At 40.5% G+C, this 26,169-nt stretch overlaps 1 protein-coding gene across 1 annotated transcript in view; it reads left to right on the forward strand.

Annotated features, from left to right (window-relative positions):
- Positions 1-5,720: 5,720 nt before the first annotated feature.
- The window catches only part of LOC306935046 (noelin-like), a gene marked incomplete at both ends in the record, with an annotated part of 44,938 nt that continues 24,489 nt past the window's right edge, over positions 5,721-26,169 (forward strand). Inside the window, 2 exons of the mRNA XM_079517869.1 lie at positions 5,721-5,881; positions 7,085-7,163. Coding sequence (XP_079373995.1) covers positions 5,721-5,881; positions 7,085-7,163 — 240 coding nt within the window. The remainder of the gene's footprint in view (positions 5,882-7,084; positions 7,164-26,169) is intronic.

Genomic DNA, 26,169 nt, shown 5'->3' on the forward strand with positions numbered 1-26,169 from the left:
ATATAGTAGTAGGCTGCTAGGCTACATTTAGTAGGCTAGTAGGCTATAGTAGGCTGCTAGGCTACATTTAGTAGGCTATAGTAGTAGGCTGCTAGGCTACATTTAGTAGGCTATAGTAGTAGGCTGCTAGGCTACATTTAGTAGGCTATAGTAGTAGGCTGCTAGGCTACATTTAGTAGGCTATAGTAGGCTGCTAGGCTACATTTAGTAGGCTATAGTAGTAGGCTGCTAGGCTACATTTAGTAGGCTATAGTAGTAGGCTGCTAGGCTACATTTAGTAGGCTATAGTAGTAGGCTGCTAGGCTACATTTAGTAGGCTATAGTAGTAGGCTGCTAGGCTACATTTAGTAGGCTATAGTAGTAGGCTGCTAGGCTACATTTAGTAGGCTATAGTAGTAGGCTGCTAGGCTACATTTAGTAGGCTATAGTAGTAGGCTGATAGGCTACATTTAGTAGGCTATAGTAGTAGGCTGCTAGGCTACATTTAGCTACATTTAGTAGGCTATAGTAGTAGGCTGCTAGGCGTCCGTCCGTCTGTGAACAGCTAATCTCCGGCACCGTTAACCCGGTCGATGTCAAATTTTGCACACACACTCCCTGGATGCCAACGATGAACCTCTGCCCCAGAATTTCCAGAAGGGCCTGTTATAGCGCCACCAGGAGGCCGATTTGTGCAAAACAAGTTTTTGGACAGTACACCTACAGATTTTGTCCAAACATCACGCAAATTGGTACACAGTCTCTCTAGAGCGATTCAACGAAACCGATCTTTCAGATTTCTCAGACTCCATCCTGATTGGCTAAGATTGGCTTCCAAAGTTCGCAGGAGTGCTCAGTTTAAAACAAAATGCTGCAAATCATGAACACATCGTGTGATTTCCGTGAAATTGTGCACGCACATTCCCACTAGGTTAGGAAGAAATGCCGCGTGAACATTTTCAACTCAGCCTCAGGGTGGCGCTATAACTCGCTGAAAAGTGTTTTTACCTCTAACTGCACGGATCTGTGGATAACTTTGTATGCCAGCTCCCTAGAGGCCAATGAAAAACCTTTGCCTGGAATTTTTCACATCTGCTCTTTATGGCGCCACCAGTAGGCCGACATATGTAAAACACATTTTCTAATATTACTCCTTCAGATTTTATCCAAATTTCCCGCAAATCGGTACACATGCTCTCCATAGTCATGTGATCAAGACGCGTTTGTTTGATTTCTCATAATCCACCTTCATTGCCTACGATTGGCTTCTAAACCTTTCAGGAATAGCCCGCTTTGTACCCGTTTTGTACAAATTGCCACAACTACTCAACGCAGCGTCCGATTGCGGTGAAACTGTGCATGCATATTCCCACTAGGCGTTGGAAGAAATGCCACTTGACAGTTTTCAAATCAGCCTCATGGTGGCGCTACAACAGGCCAAGCCACGTCACACACACACACACACACACACACACACACACACACACACACACACACACACACACACACACACACACACACACACACACACACACACACACACACACACAATATTACTCCCAGAAGGGCACTTTTTCTAGTTTGAGTTGTTATACCATTGTGTTTTCTTCATATTATTATCAGTCTTTGACATTTTAACATTAGGAAATGTACTTAGATTCTCCAGAGAAAAAAGGTGTAAATGCCTAATGTTAAATGACACCACTATCTACCGGAAGTGGGCGTGGAAAGGGGGCTGTGAGATAGGCCTATTGGTTTCGATAGCACATCAGTGAGCTGGATGCAATCCTACCTGGAGGTAGCCTCGGTCCCAGGCTCACTTAACTGCGAAAAAGAAGAGCCTGGTCACAACCTAAGGCAGAGAAGCTATCGAAAGGCGGCACTTCCGCCGTGTAATCCCCCCCGGAAGTTAACGTTTTTTGACCAATCGCAGCGTTGTGTTCCCGAAAATGTATTCCCGCTGAAATGATCATTGGGTGGGGACTAGTAAACACAGCCGCACCGCGTGACGTAGTTATCTTACACGCAACACTTCCGCCACTTCCGCTGATAGTCTTATAGGACACACCCCAAGATGCCCCGCCCACATGGACTTATAGGACACACCCACATGGACACACCCACATGGACACACCCACATGGACTTATAGGACACACCCACACATCATTGCGTCAGTATTGCATTGTGTACAAGAAACAGTTTTTATTTTATTTATTTTTTACACAAACAAAACATTCTGCCTTTTTTCCCACGCTTTGCATAAAAAGTCTGCTAAAGCAAAAATACCTTTTCCTAAAACAAAATTCCAGTTTTTCGTAGTCCTCTAACCAGAAAAAGTTAACACAGATGGTTGTCATTTTACAAAATAATACATGTCTTAGTTCTTCATATAATGGGCAGTAAAACAAAAAAATAATTTCATTTTCAATTTCTTTCAAATCACACAGTAAACATACTCTGTCCTCCTCAGGAGTACCAATGAATCTACCCGTTTCTAAAGCTAATGGTAAGGTCCCAGAATGAATCTACCCGTTTCTAAAGCTAATGGTAAGGTCCCAGAATGAATCTACCCGTTTCTAAAGCTAATGGTAAGGTCCCAGAATGAATCTACCCGTTTCTAAAGCTAATGGTAAGGTCCCAGAATGAATCTACCCGTTTCTAAAGCTAATGGTAAGGTCCCAGAATGAATCTACCCGTTTCTAAAGCTAATGGTAAGGTCCCAGAATGAATCTACCCGTTTCTAAAGCTAATGGTAAGGTCCCAGAATGAATCTACCCGTTTCTAAAGCTAATGGTAAGGTCCCAGAATGCAGCTGTGCACAAAAAGATCTCTGACTTTTGGATACATTTTGTGTAACATAAGGTTCAGGGCCATAATTATTTTTAATAAGACGATATGTTCTTAGTTTTGGTTTGTACCATAAATCAACAGCCCAACTCTCCTTATACCCAAGGAACATATAGTTCTGTATCTCATGAATATTACAGCATAGTCTTTTTAAATAAATAAATGATGAATTATTCATAAAAAATAAAGACTTTACTTCATTGGCCCAGGGGTAACCATTAGAAATGTCCCAGTTAAAAATCTTTTTGGTTAATCTGTCATCGGACATATTAACAAATCTATTCCAAAGTCTCAACATCTCACCTTTGTGTCTGATATTTACGGGCATCCATCCCATATCTCCGCTAATGGCCAAGATAGGCGTAAGCTTATGAACTCCAAGAAATGACCGTATGGCTCTATTTTGAATTGTGTTACAACTTTCATTGTCCGGAAAACCCCATACACCGGAGGCATAATCCGAAACAGGGCATACACAAGACTGATATAATTGTGTAAATGTATAATATCCTAAATCCTTACAGGCTTTCACCTTATTCAGTACTGATCCCAGGGCTCTACCAGCTGAATCAGAAAGAACCTGAGTGCCTTCCTTGAAGTTCGTATGCTCATCTAAAGTGAGGCCAAGATATTTATATGTCTTTGTGTATGTTAATACAGTTCTCCCACACATAAATGTAAATGGACTCCTTTCTACAGATGGTTTATGGGGCCTACTAGGGCCTTTACTGTTCCTAATATATGTAAACGACATGACATCAGCTTGTGACTGCAACTTGTTCCTGTTCGCAGATGACTCGGCACTGCTAGTCTCGGACAGGAACAAACTGCAGGTTGAAAAGGCCCTCAGCTCGGAACTCGGTAGAATCTGCACCTGGCTCGCTGATAACAAACGATCTTTACACCTGGGAAAAACTGAATCCATTCTCTTTGGATTGATTGATTGATTGAAGAATTTATTAACAGTTTGCAGAATTACAGTACATTTCAAGCACAAACTCAATACAAAGGCTGTTAACTGTGAGTGGACGACCCAATTAAGCATTACACTTGTTTCCAATAGGGTCCACCATGTTCAAATCATCAAAACATTTAGAGACGTACAAATAGACACTTCTATAGACAGAACAGGAATTCATCATAAAGGAGGTAAAAAGGGAAAAGAAATATATACAGTGAGGGGAAAAGGGGGGGGGGGGGGGGGGGGGCGGGGGGGGGGGGGGATTCAGATTTTACGGGGGCCAGTTTCGAATTGCAGCCATCCGTAGGTGCCCTTTGAGAGCGGTTTTGAATGAGTCAAGGGATTCGCATGTCTTAATGACAGTTGGTAGGGCGTTCCACATTTTGGTGGCATAGGAGCGAAAAGAATTTAGTCCCTTGTTTGTGCCGAATCTGGGTTGTACATGGTTCGTTGCACTCCCTCTGGTGTTGTGGGTGTGGACTTCGTTAACATTAAGGAAGTATCTAGACAGGTACATGGGTATCTTGGTGGTGTATCGAATCTTGTGGACCAGACCCATTGCAAGATGCTGTACTCTGTCGTCGACCCTAAGCCATTCCAGCCTGTCGAAGTGGGCAGGGGTTAGGTGGGTTCGGGGGGCTAGATCAAGTAGGAGCCTGACCAGTTTGTTTTGGGAAGTCTGGAGCCTGGTTTTAAGGGCCTTTGAGGTGCTGTGGTACCAGGAGGTGCATGCATAGTCAAAGAAACCCTGTACAAGGGCTCCTGTTAAGGTCTTCAAGGTGTTTTTGTTGACCAGTGAGGAGATCCTGTAGAGGAATCTTGTTCTATGGTTGACTTTTTTGATTACGTTGGTGGCCATTTTATCACCGGAAAGATTTGCCTCCAGGATGGAACCTAGGTAGGTAATTTCATCTTTACGTGTGATAACATTGTCACCCACTCTAACCAAGAAGCCATTTGCCTTGCTGAGATTACTAATAGAGCCAAAGAGAATGGATTCAGTTTTTCCCAGGTGTAAAGATAGTTTGTTATCAGCGAGCCAGGTGCAGATTCTACCGAGTTCAGAGCTGTTTAACAGCTGTTAGACATGTTTAACATCATCATTCATGTCATCACTATATCATTTAAACTGTAATCTAGGCTGAATAAATGCCACTAAACGTCATGTCTGGACATTTTATGGACTATAATCTCCTAAACACATCCCTGGTCTGATGTGAGTGAGATTCGCTGCCTGTTGGTGGCGCTCTTTAATCTTTATAGTGGCTTAATTTTTGAATGTGTTTATGGTGTGAATTATATTCATCATTAGCCACTATTTATATATCATGTTGTGAAACTACAATACTCGATGGGTCACCAATGTTGGTGTAACACACATAACAAACACGTAACACACATAGTTACCGTGTTTGTTGTTAGCAACGGTTTTCTGCAGGCTGAGGGAGGCGAGCGTTTAGCGATACAAACAGTTACTGCTGCCATGTTGTGATGTATTTGCAATTTGTTAGTTTTCTAAAGTTTATTATTTTCTAAATATATATTTGCTGGATGTATTCCAGTGCATCGCTGTGTTCTGGGCACTAAAGGGCAACAGAACTCCTCCATTTCCTTCGGTTTATGCAGCAGCGCCAGTGAGGTGTGTTTGGTATTTTAAGCTTTCAGCATTTTGTTGTTTCATGTTTCTGTTATATTAATGTTTCTTTATGCATGTTCTAATCCGAATGTTCGCTTTTGTATGCTTTATTTACAACAGTTTGACGTTGTGGATGACTTGGTGTGTGAGACAATAAATCCACCAGTGAGAAAATAACTACCTTGCCTCGTTCGTAGGCCTATAGTCCGTTGGGAGTGACACAGACTGTAGCGTTTAGTTTGGTGTCTGGATTATAACACTATTCCATCCGTGAGAAACAACAACAACACCTGATGATGACTGAGGACCAGGAAGCAGCTGAAAGCAGAGAGGAGGTTCAGGAGGTTCTGGAGGTTCTGGAGGAGAAGAATGTTCTTCTAAAAACCAGCGATGTTTACAAAGTTGATCAGAATCTACCAGCGAGGTTCAACCACCCTGACGGGTTCCATGGTTACAGGTGAGAGGCTGATAAAAACACACCTTTTATTGTATTGATTGATTGATAACTTATTAACCGTTTAGAATAAGCACAGGAAAACACAGAAAGAAAGAAAGAAAGAAAGAAATGAAATGAAATGAAATGAAATGAAATGAAATGAAATGATTACTATATTTACCCAGGGTATCTGGGCTAAGCTCAAGAACTTGTTTCCAGCCAGGCCCTGCTCATAGAACACATTTCATCGTAGTGGTTCAATGCCTTGTTCAAGGGCACTTCAGCGGTGGTAATTTTAACGTGTCGGACCGCTGATTCGAACTGGCAACCTTCCGGTATCAAGACCGCTCAGTCCATTGGGGTCATTCATTTTCAATTAATCATCATCATTAATCAACATTAAAAAAAAAACGACAGTACGTATGGAAGGAAAAAACATCATATGATCTATATTAGGATACCAAATATTAAAGCTATACACTGACACCACGGCGAGTAATCAGCGCCTCAAACTGTGACTCCGCCCACCCCCGGGGGAAGTTGTGATTTGCGCTCGTTCACTGCAATGCAATTTGCGGCATTTTCAAAACAATATTGAGCAGAGTAGCGATTATCAAACGTATTTGCAATGCCATACGTTGAAAGATCTGTTGCCCGTGGACAAGGCACGCTACCTCCGCAAGTTAGATAGCATCGGCATAGATGTTTGTCCGTATGTGATTAAGGATTGGACCAACTTGCATTGGCAGCCATAGAAAATTCTTACCCCAGGCTAAAACCGGATGTGACGTTTTTGGGCTGAACAAATAATTAGAAAGAAGAAGAAAACGGAAAGTTGCAACACTTTTTTTGTTGTTGTTTTCCTTCTTGTGTTTGTTGTCATGATTTGTGATTTGCTGTCTATGAGGAAAAATGCATTGGGAACTATTTCCTGGGCCTGGCGTCGTCATGAAAGGGGGCGGGCCTGCGACGCTCTATGGAGAGTGTGTTCAGTAACAGTGTTAAATAGCTCTATATTGTGACAGTAATCATTGCTATAGAGTGTGTGTTCAGTAACAGTGTTAAATAGCTCTATATTGTGACAGTAATCATTGCTATAGACTGAGTATAGAGTGTGTTCAGTAACAGTGTTAAATAGCTCTAAATTGTGACAGTAATCATTGCTTTAGAGTATTAGATAATATGAATGCATATATTAATGTTTGTATAATTCTTGTTCAACAGTCAGAAGAAAAGACATCCGTTGTACCAAACATCCAACCAGCTGTACGGCAGCAAGAGACCCACCGTCCACCACATGCCTGTGAGTATAAGACCCACCGTCCACCTCATAGAGACCCACCGTCCACCTCATAGAGACCCACCATCCACCTCATAGAGAACCACCGTCCACCACATAGAGACCCACCGTCCACCTCATAGAGACCCACCGTCCACCTCATAGAGACCCACCGTCCACCTCATAGAGACCCACCATCCACCTCATAGAGACCCACCGTCCACCTCATAGAGACCCACCGTCCACCTCATAGAGACCCACCGTCCACCACATAGAGACCCACCGTCCACCACATAGAGACCCACCGTCCACCTCATAGAGACCCACCGTCCACCTCATAGAGACCCACCGTCCACCTCCTAGAGACCCACCGTCCACCTCCTAGAGACCCACCGTCCACCACATAGAGACCCACCGTCCACCACATAGAGACCCACCGTCCACCTCATAGAGACCCACCATCCACCTCATAGAGACCCACCATCCACCACATAGAGACCCACCGTCCACCACATAGAGACCCACCGTCCACCTCATAGAGACCCACCGTCCACCACATAGAGACCCACCGTCCACCACATAGAGACCCACCATCCACCTCATAGAGACCCACCGTCCACCTCCTAGAGACCCACCATCCACCACATAGAGACCCACCGTCCACCACATAGAGACCCACCGTCCACCACATAGAGACCCACCGTCCACCTCATAGAGACCCACCGTCCACCTCATAGAGACCCACCGTCCACCACATAGAGACCCACCGTCCACCTCCTAGAGACCCACCGTCCACCACATAGAGACCCACCATCCACCTCATAGAGACCCACCGTCCACCACATAGAGACCCACCGTCCACCTCATAGAGACCCACCGTCCACCACATAGAGACCCACCGTCCACCACATAGAGACCCACCGTCCACCTCATAGAGACCCACCGTCCACCTCATAGAGACCCACCGTCCACCTCATAGAGACCCACCGTCCACCTCATAGAGACCCACCGTCCACCTCATAGAGACCCACCGTCCACCTCATAGAGACCCACCGTCCACCACATAGAGACCCACCGTCCACCTCATAGAGACCCACCGTCCACCACATAGAGACCCACCATCCACCTCATAGAGACCCACCGTCCACCACATAGAGACCCACCGTCCACCTCATAGAGACCCACCGTCCACCACATAGAGACCCACCATCCACCTCATAGAGACCCACCGTCCACCACATAGAGACCCACCGTCCACCTCATAGAGACCCACCGTCCACCTCATAGAGACCCACCATCCACCTCATAGAGACCCACCGTCCACCTCATAGAGACCCACCGTCCACCTCATAGAGACCCACCGTCCACCACATAGAGACCCACCGTCCACCACATAGAGACCCACCGTCCACCTCATAGAGACCCACCGTCCACCTCATAGAGACCCACCGTCCACCTCATAGAGACCCACCGTCCACCACATAGAGACCCACCGTCCACCTCATAGAGACCCACCGTCCACCTCATAGAGACCCACCGTCCACCTCATAGAGACCCACCGTCCACCTCATAGAGACCCACCGTCCACCTCATAGAGACCCACCGTCCACCTCATAGAGACCCACCGTCCACCTCATAGAGACCCACCGTCCACCTCATAGAGACCCACCGTCCACCTCATAGAGACCCACCGTCCACCTCATAGAGACCCACCGTCCACCACATAGAGACCCACCGTCCACCTCATAGAGACCCACCGTCCACCTCATAGAGACCCACCGTCCACCTCATAGAGACCCACCGTCCACCACATAGAGACCCACCGTCCACCTCCTAGAGACCCACCGTCCACCTCATAGAGACCCACCGTCCACCACATAGAGACCCACCGTCCACCACATAGAGACCCACCGTCCACCTCATAGAGACCCACCGTCCACCACATAGAGACCCACCGTCCACCACATAGAGACCCACCGTCCACCTCATAGAGACCCACCGTCCACCTCATAGAGACCCACCGTCCACCTCCTAGAGACCCACCGTCCACCTCATAGAGACCCACCGTCCACCACATAGAGACCCACCGTCCACCTCATAGAGACCCACCGTCCACCTCATAGAGACCCACCGTCCACCTCATAGAGACCCACCGTCCACCACATAGAGACCCACCGTCCACCACATAGAGACCCACCGTCCACCACATAGAGACCCACCGTCCACCACATAGAGAGATACCGTCCACCTCATAGAGACCCACCGTCCACCTCATAGAGACCCACCGTCCACCACATAGAGACCCACCGTCCACCTCATAGAGACCCACCGTCCACCACATAGAGAGGTGGAAGGGTATTTATTTATTGAAATAAGTGAGCAGGTGATACCAGTGATATGGAATTGGAATTCTCAGTTCTTCTCTGCTGAGTGCAAAAAAATCCAGCACTATTTAGCTAGTGGAGATGCAGGTGTAACGACATGGATTTGGAAACACATTTGTTCAACGCAAAATGCTGCAAAAGGTCAAACTTTCCTTATGCTTTAAGCAGCATGTGACATGTCAAACTAGGGGGTTTGACACTACATTCCAAGCATTAGTTTTGCACAAAAAACACTCCTTGGACTAAAAATGGCCATAGCCGTCATCACAAATTTGATGAAATCAGCACAAATGCGATTAAATCAGCACAAATGTACTGAGGTCAGCACATTTTGGGCACATTTGGGCCCAATGCGTACCACCTGTTTTGAATTAGCACATAATGCAGGAGGCAGCAGGAGGTTGCTTTACTGATATTTTCAGATGGGGGTCGGCGGCCAATTACATAATATTCTTGGGGGTCCTTGACATGAAAATGTTTGAGAACCACTGACATAGAAACATAAGGTTTATCAGAAAACTGTCAGGATTTAGAAGACATTTGTAGAATCGTTCTCAGGTTTAAAAGGGACATTTCAACGCAGGAATAAACTACAGTCACTCAATGATAACCGTATTTTATTTGTAGTAGATAATGTTGTAATCTCTAAGTACTGGACCCTCGTCTGGTTTGACAGACAGGTAGTGTGTGCAGGCTGGGTGGTGTGTGACAATCTGGTTGAAGTATTCCTTTGGTACGGCGACTGCGGCGGCGGCCGGCGGGTGCCCGGGAGAACAAATTAACGAGACACGAGACAGTATCACGCTAAGGTTCACAAAGTTTATTACACAAACAGGAAACATATATAGTGCTGGATCATAATGACGTGACAATAAGATATGAGACAGAAGAACGTGCCTACGGCAGCAAGGCTGACCTTGCTGCCGCCGAGATGTCTCTCGTAGCCTATCTATAAAGTATGCTACAGTACAGGCAGTACACAATACATATCACTGATGTCTCTCGTAGCCTATCTATACAGTATGCTACAGTACAGGCAGTACACAATACTGATGTCTCTCGTAGCCTATCTATACAGTATGCTACAGTACAGGCAGTACACAATACTGATGTCTCTCGTAGCCTATCTATACAGTATGCTACAGTACAGGCAGTACACAATACATATCAAGGCTGACCTTGATGCCACTGATGTCTCTCGTAGCCTATCTATAAAGTATGCTACAGTACAGGCAGTACACGATACATATCAATCTATCTACCTATCTATACAGTATGCTACAGTACAGGCAGTACACAATACATATCAAGATGTCTCTCGTAGCCTATCTATAAAGTATGCTACAGTACAGGCAGTACACAATACATATCAAGATGTCTCTCGTAGCCTATCTATAAAGTATGCTACAGTACAGGCAGTACACGATACATATCAATCTATCTACCTATCTATACAGTATGCTACAGTACAGGCAGTACACAATACATATCAAGATGTCTCTCGTAGCCTATCTATACAGTATGCTACAGTACAGGCAGTACACAATACATATCAAGATGTCTCTCGTAGCCTATCTATAAAGTATGCTACAGTACAGGCAGTACACAATACATATCAAGATGTCTCTCGTAGCCTATCTATACAGTATGCTACAGTACAGGCAGTACACAATACATATCAAGATGTCTCTCGTAGCCTATCTATACAGTATGCTACAGTACAGGCAGTACACAATACATATCAAGATGTCTCTCGTAGCCTATCTATACAGTATGCTACAGTACAGGCAGTACACAATACATATCAAGATGTCTCTCGTAGCCTATCTATAAAGTATGCTACAGTACAGGCAGTACACAATACATATCACTGATGTCTCTCGTAGCCTATCTATACAGTATGCTACAGTACAGGCAGTACACAATACATATCACTGATGTCTCTCGTAGCCTATCTATACAGTATGCTACAGTACAGGCAGTACACAATACATATCAAGTACACTGTATCTCAAGTTGGAGTACACAGACATGGGCAACTCGTAACAGATAATAAGAGTAGCACAGTTTGAACTTTGCATCCTATGGCCAGAAAACATAATGTAGTCTGTTAAATGTAATGTTGTGTGTGTGTGTGTGTGTGTGTGTGTGTGTGTGTGTGTGTGTGTGTGTGTGTGTGTGTGTGTGTGTGTGTGTGTGTGTGTGTGTGTGTGTGTGTGTGTGTGTGTGTGTGTGTGTGTGTGTGTGTGTGTGTGTGTGTGTGTGTGTGTGTGTGCGCGTGTGTGTCAGACTCGGTTCTTCGGGACGTCTCGGCGGTTTTCAGAGGAGCTGCTGAGAGGCGGGATGTTTCAGGACAGCTCGTTAAACACCTCGTTAACCACGCACCAATCGGCTTCAGGACCTCGTTAACTACAGTACCTGTCTGTCTGTCTGTCTGTCTGTCTGTCTGTCTGTCTGTCTGTCTGTCTGACTGTGAGAACAGTACCTGTCTGTCTGACTGTTACCTGTCTGTCTGACTGTGGGAACAGTACCTGTCTGTCTGACTGTTACCTGTCTGTCTGACGGTTACCTGTCTGTCTGACTGTGGGAACAGTACCTGTCTGTCTGACTGTTACCTGTCTGTCTGACTGTTACCTGTCTGTCTGTCTGTCTGACTGTGGGAACAGTACCTGTCTGTCTGACTGTTACCTGTCTGTCTGATGGTTACCTGTCTGTCTGACTGTGGGAACAGTACCTGTCTGTCTGACTGTTACCTGTCTGTCTGACTGTTACCTGTCTGTCTGTTTGACTGTGGGAACAGTACCTGTCTGTCTGACTGTTACCTGTCTGTCTGACTGTTACCTGTCTGTCTGACTGTGGGAACAGTACCTGTCTGTCTGACTGTTACCTGTCTGTCTGACTGTTACCTGTCTGTCTGACTGTTACCTGTCTGTGTGACTGTGAGAACAGTACCTGTCTGTGGTGTGGTGTACACTGTGGAGATGATAATTTGCTGTATGGCGCTAAATGCATGCATCATTATTTTGCTAAAGTAGTTAGTAAGCGTTTATTTGGCACATTCAGTGATTTTGAGAATTGTAGGGAAGGTGTTCTTTGTTTAGTTTGTCTTTTTTCCCCTTCACTTTACTGTTATTCATTAAAACGTGAAAGATTATCTCTGACCCTTATTCTGTCTTTACCAACCTTCTGGATATAATGTACATATAATAATGTAATCTGACTGAGGCTAAGTCAGTGAATTTATTTAAATTTCCGTTTCATGTCATGTGAAAGCAGGGAATCATAGCTTCAAATTGACATATTGGTTGTTCAGTTTGACCCACCAGTTTTGGAGATATGGCTTATAGAGTAATGTCTTGCAGAGAAACAGAGTTGAGAAAACAGGCTTGATTAAGCATTTATTTCATATTTACATGTCTTCTGTGGTCTCTAACATTACACCTAGCTACATGTTTAAACATTTATTTCATATTTACATGTCTTCTGTGGACTCTAACATTACACCTAGCTACATGTTTAAGCATTTATTTCATATTTACATGTCTTCTGTGGTCTCTAACATTACACATATAGCTACATGTTTAAGCATTTATTTCATATTTACATGTCTTCTGTGGTCTCTAACATTACACCTAGCTACATGTTTAAACATTTATTTCATATTTACATGTCTTCTGTGGACTCTAACATTACACCTAGCTACATGTTTAAGCATTTATTTCATATTTACATGTCTTCTGTGGTCTCTAACATTACACATATAGCTACATGTTTAAGCATTTATTTCATATTTACATGTCTTCTGTGGTCTCTAACATTACACCTAGCTACATGTTTAAACATTTATTTCATATTTACATGTCTTCTGTGGTCTCTAACATTACACCTAGCTACATGTTTAAGCATTTATTTCATATTTACATGTCTTCTGTGGTCTCTAACATTACACCTAGCTACATGTTGAAGCATTTATTTCATAGTCTTCATAGTCTGAATAGCCTGTGATATTAACTCATTTTGGATAAAGAAATTAAAAAACAGTTTTTCTCCTCTCCTGAACAGTTAGTCTTGTTTTATCCTCTCCTGAACAGTTAGTCTTGTTTTCTCCTCCCCTGAACAGTTAGTCTTGTTTTCTCCTCTCCTGAACAGTTAAGTCTTGTTTTCTCCTCTCCTGAACAGTTAAGTCTTGTTTTCTCCTCTCCTCAACAGTTAGTATTTTTTTCTCCTCTCCTCAACAGTTAGTCTTGTTTTCTCCTCTCCTGAACAGTTAGTCTTGTTTTCTCCTCAACAGTTAGTCTTGTTTTCTCCTCTCCTGAACAGTTAGTCTTGTTTTCTCCTCTCCTCAACAGTTAGTCTTGTTTTCTCCTCAACAGTTAGTCTTGTTTCTCCTCTCCTCAACAGTTAGTCTTGTTTTCTCCTCTCCTCAACAGTTAGTCTTGTTTTCTCCTCTCCTCAACACTTAGTCTTGCCGCCATGACTGTCTCTGTATCAAAAAGAGTCACGTATCTCTGCTGTCGGGAGGAAACCTCATAACTCCATTTTTTTGAAAATATTGAACCAATGGAAAGTAGTAAAAAGTGCTTTGGACAAAACCTCTTAACTCCATTGGACCCTCAAAATGTCTGCTAAAGCAACTAACTCCACCACCTCTCTCCTTCTCATGGAAGTAATTGACAATATATAAAGTTACAACACCAACTTTGATGAGGCTGTATTTCTTTGTTTAAAAAATACAAGGTTTTCTTAATTTCCTCAAATGTATATTTTTCATTTCCTCAAAAATGAACATTTTGTAGTTGTCAGGTTTCCTCCAGACAGCAGATATCATAAGACAGGTCGTGTTCGTGTTGTCGTGAGCAGCTCATCTTGGCAGTGGGAGGATTTCTGGCATAACTACAAGTATCAGCGGCAAATCTGGCCTTGGCACCTTGGCACCATCTCCTCCCTGGCATCTCCTCCCTGGCATCTCCTCCCTGGCATCTCCTCCTTGGCGTGAGTGGATTATTATTATAATTTTGTTGCACCCTCTATGGCCAGTAAGACGCCCTGAGGGAGAGAAGGTTGCGTGCACGCAAGGTACTGAAAGACCCGCCCACCTCAGACATCAGCAACATTATAAACTAGAAAATGGACTATACAATAACGACCTGTTATAAAGCATTTATAAATAGTTTGTAGATGAGTAATAATCATCAACAGACTGTTTGTTGACATCCGTAAATGTTTACCTAAACATTTATAACTATGTGAATAGTTCACTACTTACTAATACCTTACTAATAACGTATACATTATGTTTAAACAGTTATTGTTAGTTTACGGATGCCAACAATGATTGTTCATGATTATTACTTGTCTACAAACTGCTTATAAATGTTTATAAATGCTTTATAACAGGTCGCTATTGTAAAGTGTTACCTTGTCGGTCAATTACAATGTCCCGTTACCCCTGTGATCATGCGTCAGTCAGATATATCCACTAAAAATCATGTTTTTGCGACAACAGCCAATTAGCTGCTACAAACGGTATGCAAAGCTCGGCCAATCACAGCGGAAGTTAGATTACTCTCTTGGAATAGTGTGACAATAACTATAGTGTGGTTGTTTGGGAAACCACACTATAGTTATTCTTAGTGTGGTTGTTTGGGAAACCACACTAGTTATTCTTAGTGTGGTTGTTTGGGAAACCACACTATAGTTATTCTTAGTGTGGTTGTTTGGGAAACCACACTATAGTTATTCTTAGTGTGGTTGTTGGGACACCACACTATAGTCATTCTTAGTGTGGTTGTTTGGGAAACCACACTATAGTTATTCTTAGTGTGGAAACCACACTATAGTCATTCTTAGTGTGGTTGTTTGGGAAACCACACTATAGTTATTATTAGTGTGGTTGTTTGGGAAACCACACTATAGTTATTCTTAGTGTGGTTGTTTGGGAAACCACACTATAGTTATTCTTAGTGTGGTTGTTGGGACACCACACTATAGTCATTCTTAGTGTGGTTGTTTGGGAAACCACACTATAGTCATTCTTAGTGTGGTTGTTTGGGAAACCACACTATAGTTATTCTTAGTGTGGTTGTTTGGGAAACCACACTATAGTCATTCTTAGTGTGGTTGTTTGGGAAACCACACTATAGTTATTCTTAGTGTGGAAACCACACTATAGTTATTCTTAGTGTGGAAACCACACTATAGTTATTCTTAGTGTGGTTGTTTGGGAAACCACACTATAGTTATTCTTAGTGTGGTTGTTTGGGAAACCACACTATAGTTATTCTTAGTGTGGTTGTTGGGACACCACACTATAGTCATTCTTAGTGTGGTTGTTTGGGAAACCACACTATAGTTATTCTTAGTGTGGTTGTTGGGACACCACACTATAGTCATTCTTAGTGTGGAAACCACACTATAGTTATTCTTAGTGTGGTTGTTTGGGAAACCACACTATAGTTATTCTTAGTGTGGTTGTTTGGGAAACCACACTATAGTTATTCTTAGTGTGGTTGTTTGGAAACCACACTATAGTTATTCTTAGTGTGGTTGTTTGGGAAACCACACTATAGTTATTCTTAGTGTGGTTGTTTGGGAAACCACACTATAGTTATTCTTAGTGTGGAAACCACACTATAGTTATTCTTAGTGTGGAAACCACACTATAGTTATTCTTAGTGTGGTTGTTTGGGAAACCACACTATAGTTATTCTTAGTGTGGTTGTTTGGGAAACCACACTATAGTTATTCTTAGTGTGGTTGTTTGGGAAACCACACTATAGTTATTCTTAGTGTGGAAACCACACTATAGTTATTCTTAGTGTGGTTGTTTGGGAAACCACACTATAGTTATTCTTAGTGTGGTTGTTTGGGAAACCACACTATAGTTATTCTTAGTGTGGTTGTTTGGGAAACCACAATATAGTCATTCTTAGTGTGGAAACCACACTATAGTTATTCTTAGTGTGGAAACCACACTATAGTTATTCTTAGTGTGGTTGTTTGGGAAACCACACTATAGTTATTCTTAGTGTGGAAACCACACTATAGTTATTCTTAGTGTGGTTGTTTGGGAAACCACACTATAGTTATTCTTAGTGTGGTTGTTTGGGAAACCACACTATAGTTATTCTTAGTGTGGAAACCACACTATAGTTATTCTTAGTGTGGTTGTTTGGGAAACCACACTATAGTTATTCTTAGTGTGGTTGTTTGGGAAACCACACTATAGTTATTCTTAGTGTGGTTGTTTGGGAAACCACAATATAGTCATTCTTAGTGTGGAAACCACACTATAGTTATTCTTAGTGTGGAAACCACACTATAGTTATTCTTAGTGTGGTTGTTTGGGAAACCACACTATAGTTATTCTTAGTGTGGAAACCACACTATAGTTATTCTTAGTGTGGAAACCACACTATAGTTATTCTTAGTGTGGAAACCACACTATAGTTATTCTTAGTGTGGTTGTTTGGGAAACCACACTATAGTTATTCTTAGTGTGGTTGTTTGGGAAACCACAATATAGTCATTCTTAGTGTGGAAACCACACTATAGTTATTCTTAGTGTGGAAACCACACTATAGTTATTCTTAGTGTTTGTTTGGGAAACCACACTATAGTTATTCTTAGTGTGGAAACCACACTATAGTTATTCTTAGTGTGGAAACCACACTATAGTTATTCTTAGTGTGGAAACCACACTATAGTTATTCTTAGTGTGGTTGTTTGGAAACCACACTATAGTTATTCTTAGTGTGGTTGTTTGGGAAACCACACTATAGTTATTCTTAGTGTGGTTGTTTGGGAAACCACACTATAGTTATTCTTAGTGTGGTTGTTTGGGAAACCACACTATAGTTATTCTTAGTGTGGTTGTTTGGAAACCACACTATAGTTATTCTTAGTGTGGTTGTTTGGGAAACCACACTATAGTTATTCTTAGTGTGGAAACCACACTATAGTTATTCTTAGTGTGGTTGTTTGGGAAACCACAATATAGTCATTCTTAGTGTGGAAACCACACTATAGTTATTCTTAGTGTGGAAACCACACTATAGTTATTCTTAGTGTGGTTGTTTGGGAAACCACACTATAGTTATTCTTAGTGTGGAAACCACACTATAGTTATTCTTAGTGTGGAAACCACACTATAGTTATTCTTAGTGTGGAAACCACACTATAGTTATTCTTAGTGTGGTTGTTTGGGAAACCACACTATAGTTATTCTTAGTGTGGTTGTTTGGGAAACCACAATATAGTCATTCTTAGTGTGGAAACCACACTATAGTTATTCTTAGTGTGGAAACCACACTATAGTTATTCTTAGTGTTTGTTTGGGAAACCACACTATAGTTATTCTTAGTGTGGAAACCACACTATAGTTATTCTTAGTGTGGAAACCACACTATAGTTATTCTTAGTGTGGAAACCACACTATAGTTATTCTTAGTGTGGTTGTTTGGAAACCACACTATAGTTATTCTTAGTGTGGTTGTTTGGGAAACCACACTATAGTTATTCTTAGTGTGGTTGTTTGGGAAACCACACTATAGTTATTCTTAGTGTGGTTGTTTGGGAAACCACACTATAGTTATTCTTAGTGTGGTTGTTTGGAAACCACACTATAGTTATTCTTAGTGTGGTTGTTTGGGAAACCACACTATAGTTATTCTTAGTGTGGTTGTTTGGAAACCACACTATAGTTATTCTTAGTGTGGTTGTTTGGGAAACCACACTATAGTTATTCTTAGTGTGGTTGTTTGGAAACCACACTATAGTTATTCTTAGTGTGGTTGTTTGGGAAACCACACTATAGTTATTCTTAGTGTGGTTGTTTGGGAAACCACACTATAGTTATTCTTAGTGTGGTTGTTTGGGAAACCACACTATAGTTATTCTTAGTGTGGTTGTTTGGGAAACCACACTATAGTTATTCTTAGTGTGGAAACCACACTATAGTTATTCTTAGTGTGGAAACCACACTATAGTTATTCTTAGTGTGGTTGTTTGGGAAACCACACTATAGTTATTCTTAGTGTGGTTGTTTGGGAAACCACACTATAGTTATTCTTAGTGTGGTTGTTTGGGAAACCACACTATAGTTATTCTTAGTGTGGTTGTTTGGGAAACCACACTATAGTTATTCTTAGTGTGGAAACCACACTATAGTTATTCTTAGTGTGGTTGTTTGGGAAACCACACTATAGTTATTCTTAGTGTGGTTGTTTGGGAAACCACACTATAGTTATTCTTAGTGTGGTTGTTTGGGAAACCACAATATAGTCATTCTTAGTGTGGAAACCACACTATAGTTATTCTTAGTGTGGAAACCACACTATAGTTATTCTTAGTGTGGTTGTTTGGGAAACCACACTATAGTTATTCTTAGTGTGGTTGTTTGGGAAACCACACTATAGTTATTCTTAGTGTGGTTGTTTGGGAAACCACACTATAGTTATTCTTAGTGTGGTTGTTTGGGAAACCACACTATAGTTATTCTTAGTGTGGAAACCACACTATAGTTATTCTTAGTGTGGAAACCACACTATAGTTATTCTTAGTGTGGTTGTTTGGGAAACCACACTATAGTTATTCTTAGTGTGGTTGTTTGGGAAACCACACTATAGTTATTCTTAGTGTGGTTGTTTGGGAAACCACACTATAGTTATTCTTAGTGTGGAAACCACACTATAGTTATTCTTAGTGTGGTTGTTTGGGAAACCACACTATAGTTATTCTTAGTGTGGTTGTTTGGGAAACCACACTATAGTTATTCTTAGTGTGGTTGTTTGGGAAACCACAATATAGTCATTCTTAGTGTGGAAACCACACTATAGTTATTCTTAGTGTGGAAACCACACTATAGTTATTCTTAGTGTGGAAACCACACTATAGTTATTCTTAGTGTGGAAACCACACTATAGTTATTCTTAGTGTGGTTGTTTGGGAAACCACACTATAGTTATTCTTAGTGTGGAAACCACACTATAGTTATTCTTAGTGTGGTTGTTTGGGAAACCACAATATAGTCATTCTTAGTGTGGAAACCACACTATAGTTATTCTTAGTGTGGAAACCACACTATAGTTATTCTTAGTGTGGAAACCACACTATAGTTATTCTTAGTGTGGTTGTTTGGGAAACCACACTATAGTTATTCTTAGTGTGGTTGTTTGGGAAACCACACTATAGTTATTCTTAGTGTGGTTGTTTGGGAAACCACAATATAGTCATTCTTAGTGTGGAAACCACACTATAGTTATTCTTAGTGTGGTTGTTTGGGAAACCACACTATAGTTATTCTTAGTGTGGTTGTTTGGGAAACCACAATATAGTCATTCTTAGTGTGGAAACCACACAATAGTTATTCTTAGTGTGGAAACCACACTATAGTTATTCTTAGTGTGGAAACCACACTATAGTTATTCTTAGTGTGGAAACCACACTATAGTTATTCTTAGTGTGGTTGTTTGGGAAACCACACTATAGTTATTCTTAGTGTGGAAACCACACTATAGTTATTCTTAGTGTGGTTGTTTGGGAAACCACAATATAGTCATTCTTAGTGTGGAAACCACACTATAGTTATTCTTAGTGTGGAAACCACACTATAGTTATTCTTAGTGTGGAAACCACACTATAGTTATTCTTAGTGTGGTTGTTTGGGAAACCACACTATAGTTATTCTTAGTGTGGTTGTTTGGGAAACCACACTATAGTTATTCTTAGTGTGGTTGTTTGGGAAACCACAATATAGTCATTCTTAGTGTGGAAACCACACTATAGTTATTCTTAGTGTGGAAACCACACTATAGTTATTCTTAGTGTGGAAACCACACTATAGTTATTCTTAGTGTGGAAACCACACTATAGTTATTCTTAGTGTGGAAACCACACTATAGTTATTCTTAGTGTGGAAACCACAATATAGTCATTCTTAGTGTGGAAACCACACTATAGTTATTCTTAGTGTGGTTGTTTGGGAAACCACAATATAGTCATTCTTAGTGTGGAAACCACACTATAGTTATTCTTAGTGTGGAAACCACACTATAGTTATTCTTAGTGTGGAAACCACAATATAGTCATTCTTAGTGTGGAAACCACACTATAGTTATTCTTAGTGTGGAAACCACACTATAGTTATTCTTAGTGTGGAAACCACACTATAGTTATTCTTAGTGTGGAAACCACACTATAGTTATTCTTAGTGTGGAAACCACACTATAGTTATTCTTAGTGTGGAAACCACACTATAGTTATTCTTAGTGTGGAAACCACACTATAGTTATTCTTAGTGTGGTTGTTTGGGAAACCACACTATAGTTATTCTTAGTGTGGAAACCACACTATAGTTATTCTTAGTGTGGTTGTTTGGGAAACCACACTATAGTTATTCTTAGTGTGGTTGTTTGGGAAACCACACTATAGTTATTCTTAGTGTGTTTGTTTGGGAAACCACACTATAGTTATTCTTAGTGTGGTTGTTTGGGAAACCACACTATAGTTATTCTTAGTGTGTTTGTTTGGGAAACCACACTATAGTTATTCTTAGTGTGGTTGTTTGGGAAACCACACTATAGTTATTCTTAGTGTGGTTGTTTGGGAAACCACACTATAGTTATTCTTAGTGTGGAAACCACACTATAGTTATTCTTAGTGTGGAAACCACACTATAGTTATTCTTAGTGTGGAAACCACACTATAGTTATTCTTAGTGTGGTTGTTTGGGAAACCACACTATAGTTATTCTTAGTGTGGTTGTTTGGAAACCACACTATAGTTATTCTTAGTGTGGTTGTTTGGGAAACCACACTATAGTTATTCTTAGTGTGGTTGTTTGGAAACCACACTATAGTTATTCTTAGTGTGGTTGTTTGGGAAACCACACTATAGTTATTCTTAGTGTGGTTGTTTGGGAAACCACACTATAGTTATTCTTAGTGTGGTTGTTTGGGAAACCACACTATAGTTATTCTTAGTGTGGTTGTTTGGGAAACCACACTATAGTTATTCTTAGTGTGGAAACCACACTATAGTTATTCTTAGTGTGGAAACCACACTATAGTTATTCTTAGTGTGGTTGTTTGGGAAACCACACTATAGTTATTCTTAGTGTGGTTGTTTGGGAAACCACACTATAGTTATTCTTAGTGTGGTTGTTTGGGAAACCACACTATAGTTATTCTTAGTGTGGTTGTTTGGGAAACCACACTATAGTTATTCTTAGTGTGGAAACCACACTATAGTTATTCTTAGTGTGGTTGTTTGGGAAACCACACTATAGTTATTCTTAGTGTGGTTGTTTGGGAAACCACACTATAGTTATTCTTAGTGTGGTTGTTTGGGAAACCACAATATAGTCATTCTTAGTGTGGAAACCACACTATAGTTATTCTTAGTGTGGAAACCACACTATAGTTATTCTTAGTGTGGTTGTTTGGGAAACCACACTATAGTTATTCTTAGTGTGGTTGTTTGGGAAACCACACTATAGTTATTCTTAGTGTGGTTGTTTGGGAAACCACACTATAGTTATTCTTAGTGTGGTTGTTTGGGAAACCACACTATAGTTATTCTTAGTGTGGAAACCACACTATAGTTATTCTTAGTGTGGAAACCACACTATAGTTATTCTTAGTGTGGTTGTTTGGGAAACCACACTATAGTTATTCTTAGTGTGGTTGTTTGGGAAACCACACTATAGTTATTCTTAGTGTGGTTGTTTGGGAAACCACACTATAGTTATTCTTAGTGTGGAAACCACACTATAGTTATTCTTAGTGTGGTTGTTTGGGAAACCACACTATAGTTATTCTTAGTGTGGTTGTTTGGGAAACCACACTATAGTTATTCTTAGTGTGGTTGTTTGGGAAACCACAATATAGTCATTCTTAGTGTGGAAACCACACTATAGTTATTCTTAGTGTGGAAACCACACTATAGTTATTCTTAGTGTGGAAACCACACTATAGTTATTCTTAGTGTGGAAACCACACTATAGTTATTCTTAGTGTGGTTGTTTGGGAAACCACACTATAGTTATTCTTAGTGTGGAAACCACACTATAGTTATTCTTAGTGTGGTTGTTTGGGAAACCACAATATAGTCATTCTTAGTGTGGAAACCACACTATAGTTATTCTTAGTGTGGAAACCACACTATAGTTATTCTTAGTGTGGAAACCACACTATAGTTATTCTTAGTGTGGTTGTTTGGGAAACCACACTATAGTTATTCTTAGTGTGGTTGTTTGGGAAACCACACTATAGTTATTCTTAGTGTGGTTGTTTGGGAAACCACAATATAGTCATTCTTAGTGTGGAAACCACACTATAGTTATTCTTAGTGTGGTTGTTTGGGAAACCACACTATAGTTATTCTTAGTGTGGTTGTTTGGGAAACCACAATATAGTCATTCTTAGTGTGGAAACCACACAATAGTTATTCTTAGTGTGGAAACCACACTATAGTTATTCTTAGTGTGGAAACCACACTATAGTTATTCTTAGTGTGGAAACCACACTATAGTTATTCTTAGTGTGGTTGTTTGGGAAACCACACTATAGTTATTCTTAGTGTGGAAACCACACTATAGTTATTCTTAGTGTGGTTGTTTGGGAAACCACAATATAGTCATTCTTAGTGTGGAAACCACACTATAGTTATTCTTAGTGTGGAAACCACACTATAGTTATTCTTAGTGTGGAAACCACACTATAGTTATTCTTAGTGTGGTTGTTTGGGAAACCACACTATAGTTATTCTTAGTGTGGTTGTTTGGGAAACCACACTATAGTTATTCTTAGTGTGGTTGTTTGGGAAACCACAATATAGTCATTCTTAGTGTGGAAACCACACTATAGTTATTCTTAGTGTGGAAACCACACTATAGTTATTCTTAGTGTGGAAACCACACTATAGTTATTCTTAGTGTGGAAACCACACTATAGTTATTCTTAGTGTGGAAACCACACTATAGTTATTCTTAGTGTGGAAACCACAATATAGTCATTCTTAGTGTGGAAACCACACTATAGTTATTCTTAGTGTGGTTGTTTGGGAAACCACAATATAGTCATTCTTAGTGTGGAAACCACACTATAGTTATTCTTAGTGTGGAAACCACACTATAGTTATTCTTAGTGTGGAAACCACAATATAGTCATTCTTAGTGTGGAAACCACACTATAGTTATTCTTAGTGTGGAAACCACACTATAGTTATTCTTAGTGTGGAAACCACACTATAGTTATTCTTAGTGTGGAAACCACACTATAGTTATTCTTAGTGTGGAAACCACACTATAGTTATTCTTAGTGTGGAAACCACACTATAGTTATTCTTAGTGTGGAAACCACACTATAGTTATTCTTAGTGTGGTTGTTTGGGAAACCACACTATAGTTATTCTTAGTGTGGAAACCACACTATAGTTATTCTTAGTGTGGTTGTTTGGGAAACCACACTATAGTTATTCTTAGTGTGGTTGTTTGGGAAACCACACTATAGTTATTCTTAGTGTGTTTGTTTGGGAAACCACACTATAGTTATTCTTAGTGTGGTTGTTTGGGAAACCACACTATAGTTATTCTTAGTGTGTTTGTTTGGGAAACCACACTATAGTTATTCTTAGTGTGGTTGTTTGGGAAACCACACTATAGTTATTCTTAGTGTGGTTGTTTGGGAAACCACACTATAGTTATTCTTAGTGTGGAAACCACACTATAGTTATTCTTAGTGTGGAAACCACACTATAGTTATTCTTAGTGTGGAAACCACACTATAGTTATTCTTAGTGTGGTTGTTTGGGAAACCACACTATAGTTATTCTTAGTGTGGTTGTTTGGAAACCACACTATAGTTATTCTTAGTGTGGTTGTTTGGGAAACCACACTATAGTTATTCTTAGTGTGGTTGTTTGGAAACCACACTATAGTTATTCTTAGTGTGGTTGTTTGGGAAACCACACTATAGTTATTCTTAGTGTGGTTGTTTGGGAAACCACACTATAGTTATTCTTAGTGTGGTTGTTTGGGAAACCACACTATAGTTATTCTTAGTGTGGTTGTTTGGGAAACCACACTATAGTTATTCTTAGTGTGGAAACCACACTATAGTTATTCTTAGTGTGGAAACCACACTATAGTTATTCTTAGTGTGGTTGTTTGGGAAACCACACTATAGTTATTCTTAGTGTGGTTGTTTGGGAAACCACACTATAGTTATTCTTAGTGTGGTTGTTTGGGAAACCACACTATAGTTATTCTTAGTGTGGTTGTTTGGGAAACCACACTATAGTTATTCTTAGTGTGGAAACCACACTATAGTTATTCTTAGTGTGGTTGTTTGGGAAACCACACTATAGTTATTCTTAGTGTGGTTGTTTGGGAAACCACACTATAGTTATTCTTAGTGTGGTTGTTTGGGAAACCACAATATAGTCATTCTTAGTGTGGAAACCACACTATAGTTATTCTTAGTGTGGAAACCACACTATAGTTATTCTTAGTGTGGTTGTTTGGGAAACCACACTATAGTTATTCTTAGTGTGGTTGTTTGGGAAACCACACTATAGTTATTCTTAGTGTGGTTGTTTGGGAAACCACACTATAGTTATTCTTAGTGTGGTTGTTTGGGAAACCACACTATAGTTATTCTTAGTGTGGAAACCACACTATAGTTATTCTTAGTGTGGAAACCACACTATAGTTATTCTTAGTGTGGTTGTTTGGGAAACCACACTATAGTTATTCTTAGTGTGGTTGTTTGGGAAACCACACTATAGTTATTCTTAGTGTGGTTGTTTGGGAAACCACACTATAGTTATTCTTAGTGTGGAAACCACACTATAGTTATTCTTAGTGTGGTTGTTTGGGAAACCACACTATAGTTATTCTTAGTGTGGTTGTTTGGGAAACCACACTATAGTTATTCTTAGTGTGGTTGTTTGGGAAACCACAATATAGTCATTCTTAGTGTGGAAACCACACTATAGTTATTCTTAGTGTGGAAACCACACTATAGTTATTCTTAGTGTGGAAACCACACTATAGTTATTCTTAGTGTGGAAACCACACTATAGTTATTCTTAGTGTGGTTGTTTGGGAAACCACACTATAGTTATTCTTAGTGTGGAAACCACACTATAGTTATTCTTAGTGTGGTTGTTTGGGAAACCACAATATAGTCATTCTTAGTGTGGAAACCACACTATAGTTATTCTTAGTGTGGAAACCACACTATAGTTATTCTTAGTGTGGAAACCACACTATAGTTATTCTTAGTGTGGTTGTTTGGGAAACCACACTATAGTTATTCTTAGTGTGGTTGTTTGGGAAACCACACTATAGTTATTCTTAGTGTGGTTGTTTGGGAAACCACAATATAGTCATTCTTAGTGTGGAAACCACACTATAGTTATTCTTAGTGTGGTTGTTTGGGAAACCACACTATAGTTATTCTTAGTGTGGTTGTTTGGGAAACCACAATATAGTCATTCTTAGTGTGGAAACCACACAATAGTTATTCTTAGTGTGGAAACCACACTATAGTTATTCTTAGTGTGGAAACCACACTATAGTTATTCTTAGTGTGGAAACCACACTATAGTTATTCTTAGTGTGGTTGTTTGGGAAACCACACTAT

This window comes from Electrona antarctica (genome assembly GCF_951216825.1).
Source record: "Electrona antarctica genome assembly, chromosome: 13".
Classification (NCBI taxonomy): Eukaryota; Metazoa; Chordata; class Actinopteri; order Myctophiformes; family Myctophidae; genus Electrona; species Electrona antarctica.